Genomic DNA, 5,160 nt, shown 5'->3' with positions numbered 1-5,160 from the left:
ATCACTGTATACAGTACAGAACATACCTGTATACAGTACAGAACAATTTTGAACAGTACGTTTCTATCTTTGTTCTATACAATATGAAGTTCGCATTCTCGAGATAATGCTTCTTTGACAATGCGGTTACCAGTCATTGGTTGCGTTGAAAATCAGAATTTGACAGTGTGTTTAACAAACTTACGACGGCGGATAATTAGTTGGAAAATTTGGGGACGAAATGCAGGTATCTTCGTTCAGAGTTAACACTTCTAAACGGGATTCATCAGGTGTACCGCAGGCTTTTTCTGTATGAAAATAAATAACCAACCTTACATCAGTAATGCCCGGACAACCACATATACTATTCTAAATACAACTGAAGATAATAATCAACCTAGCGCACAGTCAATATCATCTGCATGTTTTAATGTGTTATAAAGTATAGTTACAATTATAACCAAGATTAAATTTTAAAAAAGTCACCCCATTAAATCAATATTCATAAGCAATAATAATTACTTTCTATGTTAAATAAAATCCATGATGGAAATTAGTACAATTTTGTAACGAAGTATATGTGTTCATAATCATAATCACTTCTGTCACTCAGTAGTTGTGTTTACTCTATACTGTCACTAGGGAGTTGTCTATGTTGTGTTTACTCTATACTGTCACTAGGGAGTTGTCTATGTTGTGTTTACTCTATACTGTCACTAGGTAGTTGTCTATGTTGTGTTTACTCTATACTGTCACTAGGGAGTTGTCTATGTTGTGTTTACTCTATACTGTCACTAGGTAGTTGTCTATGTTGTGTTTACTTCATACTGTCACTAGGTAGTTGTCTATATTGTGTTTACTCTATACTCTCACTAGGTAGTTGTCTGTGTTGTGTTTTCTCTATACTGTCACTAGGGACTTGTCTATGTTGTGTTTCCTCTATACTGTCACTAGTGATTTCTCTATGTTGTGTTTACTTCATACTGTCACTCGGTAGTTGTCTATATTGCGTTTACTCTATACTCTCACTAGGGAGTTGTCTATCTTGTGTTTACTCTATACTCTCACTAGGTAGTTGTTTGTGTTGTGTTTACTCCATACTGTCACAAGGAAGTTGTCTGTGTTGTGTTTACTCTATACTGTCACTAGGAAGTTGTTTGTCTTGTGTTTACTCCATACTGTCACTAGGAAGTTGTCTGTGTTGTGTGTTTACTCTATACTCTCACTAGGTAGTTGTCTGTGTTGTGTTTACTCTATACTCTCACTAGGTAGTTGTCTGTGTTGTGTTTACTCTATACTGTCACTAGGTAGTTGTCTGTGTTGTGTTTACTCTATACTGTCACTAGGTAGTTGTCTATGTTGTGTTTACTCTATACTCTCACTAGGTAGTTGTCTATGTTGTGTTTACTCCATACAGTCACTAGGTAGTTGTCTATGTTGTGTTTACTCTATACTGTCACTAGGTAGTTCTCTATGTTGTGTTTACTCTATACTCTCACTAGGAAGTTGTCGGTGTTGTGTTTACTCCATACTGTCACTAGGTAGTTGTCTATGTTGTGTTTACTCTATACTCTTACTAGGTAGTTGTCTATGTTGTGTTTACTCCATACTGTCACTAGGTAGTTGTCTATGTTGTGTTTACTCTATACTCTCACTAGGAAGTTGTCTGTGTTGCGTTTACTCCATACTGTCACTAGGTAATTGTCTGTATTGTGTTTACTCTATACTGTCACTAGGTAGTTCTCTATGTTGTGTTTACTCTATACTCTCACTAGGTAGTTGTCTATATTGTGTTTACTCCATACTCTCACTAGGTAGTTGTCTATATTGTGTTTACTCTATACTCTCACTAGGTAGTCGTCTATGTTGTGTTTACTCTATACTCTCACTAGGAAGTTGTCGGTGTTGTGTTTACTCCATACTGTCACTAGGTAGTTGTCTATGTTGTGTTTACTCTATACTCTCACTAGGAAGTTGTCTGTGTTGTGTTTACTCCATACTGTCACTAGGTAATTGTCTGTGTTGTGTTTACTCTATACTGTCACTAGGTAGTTGTCTGTGTTGTGTGTTTACTCTATAATGTCACTAGGGAGTTGTCTATGTTGTGTTTACTCTATACTGTCACTATGTAGTTGTCTGTGTTGTGTTTACTCTATACTGTCGCTGGGTAGTTTTCTACTTTGTTTGATTCCCCGAACTGATTGCAATTTAGATTTATATATAGTTGTTTTTACCTGTATCGCTGCCAATTGCTGCAATATATTGAAATGTTACTTCCCCATTTTTGGTGAGATCGGCTGTAACTGTTGCTATATGAGATTTCGTTGACGTTAATTCTTTAGTCTCTGTTGTGGTCACTGTTACAAGTTTACTACCTACAACATGGTAGTGTGGTTAACCTATCAATTTATCAATGGTTAACCTAATACTTATATTTCTTAAGCATAAACATTGAAAACATGATATAGGTAAGACACGTATATACATTTACTATAACATGACTATAGACTATCAAGGTAACATACGTATACTATAACATGAAGGTAGGCTATCAAGGTAAGACACGTATATACATTTGCTATAACATGACTATAGACTATAAAGGTAAGACACGTATATACATTTACTATAACATGACTATAGATTATAAAGGTAAGACCCGTATATACATTGAGTATAACATGACTATAGACTATCAAGTTAAGACACGTGTATACATTAACTATAACATGACTATAGACTATCGAGGTAAGACACGTATATACATTTACTATAACATGACTATAGATTATAAAGGTAAGACCCGTATATACATTGAGTATAACATGACTATAGACTATCAAGTTAAGAGACGTGTATACATTAACTATAACATGACTATAGACTATCGAGGTAAGACACGTATATACATTTACTATAACATGAAGGTAGACTATCAAGGTAAGACACGTGTATACATTTACTATAACATGACTATAGACTATTAAGGTAAGACACGTATATAAATTTACTATAACATGAAGGTAGACTATCAAGGTAAGACACGTATATACATTTACTATATCATGACTATAGACTATCAAGGTAAGACACGTATATACATTTACTATAACATCAAGGTAGACTATCAAGTTAAGACACGTATATACATTTACTATAACATGACTATAGACTATCGAGGTAAGACACGAATATACATTTACTATAACATGACTATAATCTATCAAGGTAAGACACGTGTATACATTTACTATAACTTGACTATAGACTATCAAGGTAAGACACGTATATACATTTACTATAACATAAAGGTAGACTATCAAGGAAAGACACGTATATACATTTACTATAACATGACTTTAGATTATCAAGGTAAGACACGTATATACATTTACTATAACATGACTATAGACTATCAAGGTAAGACACGTATATACATTTACTATATCATGACTATAGACTATCAAGGTAAGACACGTATATAGATTTACTATAACATGACTATAGACTATCAAGGTAAGACACGTATATACATTTACAATAACATGAAGGTAGACTATCAAGGTAAGACCCGTATATACATATACTATAACATGACTATAGACTATCAAGGTAAGACACGTATATACATTTACTATAACATGACTATAGACTATCGAGGTAAGACACGTATATACATTTACTATAACATGACGATAGACTATCGAGGTAAGACAAGTAGATACATTTACTATAACATGATTATAGACTATCAAGGTAAGACACGTATATACATTTACTATAACATGACTATAGACTATCGAGGTAAGACACGTATATACATTTACTATAACATGACTATAGACTATCAAGGTAAGACACGTATATATATTTACTGTAACATGACTAAAGACTATCAAGGTAAGACACGTATATACATTTACTATAACATGACTATAGACTATCAAGGTAAGACACGTATATATATTTACCGTAACATGACTAAAGACTATCAAGGTAAGACACGTATATACATTTATTATAACATGACGATAGACTATCGAGGTAAGACACGTAGATACATTTACTATAACATGACTATAGNAGGTAAGACACGTATATACATTTACTATAACATGACTATAGACTATCAAGGTAAGACACGTATATACATTTGCTATAACATGACTATAGACTATCAAGGTAACATACGTATATACATTTACTATAACATGAAGGTAGACTATCAAGGTAAGACACGTATATACATTTACTATAACATGACAATAGACTATCAAGGTAAAACACGTATATACATTTACTATAACATGAAGGTAAACTATCAAGGTAAGACACGTATATACATTTATTATAACATGACTATAGACTACCAAGGTAAGACACGTATATACATTTGCTATAACATGACTATAGACTATCAAGGTAACATACGTATATACATTTACTATAACATGAAGGTAGACTATCAAGGTAAGACACGCATATACACTTACTATAACATGACTATAGACTATCAAGGTAAGTCACGTATATACATTTACTATAACATGACAATAGACTATCAAGGTAAAACACGTATATACATTTACTATAACATGAAGGTAAACTATCAAGGTAAGACACGTATATACATTTATTATAACATGACTATAGACTATCAAGGTAAGACACGTATATACATTTACTATAACATGACTATAGACTATCGAGGTAAGACGGGTATATACATTTACTATAACTTGACTATAGACTATCAAGGTAAGACACGTGTATAAATTTACTATAACATGACTATAGACTATCAAGGTAAGACACGTATATACATTTACTATAACATGAAGGGAGACTATCCAGGTAAGACACGTATATACATTTACTATAACAGGACAATAGACTATCAAGGTAAGACACGTATATACATTTACTATAACATGACTATAGACTATCAAGGTAAGACACGTGTATAAATTTACTATAACATGACTATAGACTATCAAGGTAAGACACATATATACATTTACTATAACATGAAGGTAGACTATCAAGGCAAGACACGTATATACATTTACTATAACATGAAGGGAGACTATCCATGTAAGACACGTATATACATTTACTATAACAGGACAATAGACTATCAAGGTAAGACACGTATATACATTTACTATAAAATGACTATAT

The 5,160-nt window shown here is 32.8% G+C and overlaps 1 protein-coding gene across 1 annotated transcript in view; it reads right to left on the bottom strand.

The window, feature by feature from the left end:
* Positions 1-184: 184 nt before the first annotated feature.
* LOC110459043 overlaps positions 185-5,160 on the bottom strand; it is a gene marked incomplete at both ends in the record, with an annotated part of 36,283 nt that continues 31,307 nt past the window's right edge. The window contains 2 exons of the mRNA XM_021511076.1: positions 185-287; positions 2,214-2,354. Of these exons, the coding sequence (XP_021366751.1) occupies positions 185-287; positions 2,214-2,354 (244 nt within the window). The remainder of the gene's footprint in view (positions 288-2,213; positions 2,355-5,160) is intronic.

This window comes from Mizuhopecten yessoensis, unplaced genomic scaffold, assembly GCF_002113885.1.
Source record: "Mizuhopecten yessoensis strain PY_sf001 unplaced genomic scaffold, ASM211388v2 scaffold9959, whole genome shotgun sequence".
Taxonomy (NCBI): domain Eukaryota; kingdom Metazoa; phylum Mollusca; class Bivalvia; order Pectinida; family Pectinidae; genus Mizuhopecten; species Mizuhopecten yessoensis.
The sequence above is the reverse complement of the archived record's forward strand: the minus strand, read 5'-3'. Positions and strand labels throughout refer to the sequence as shown.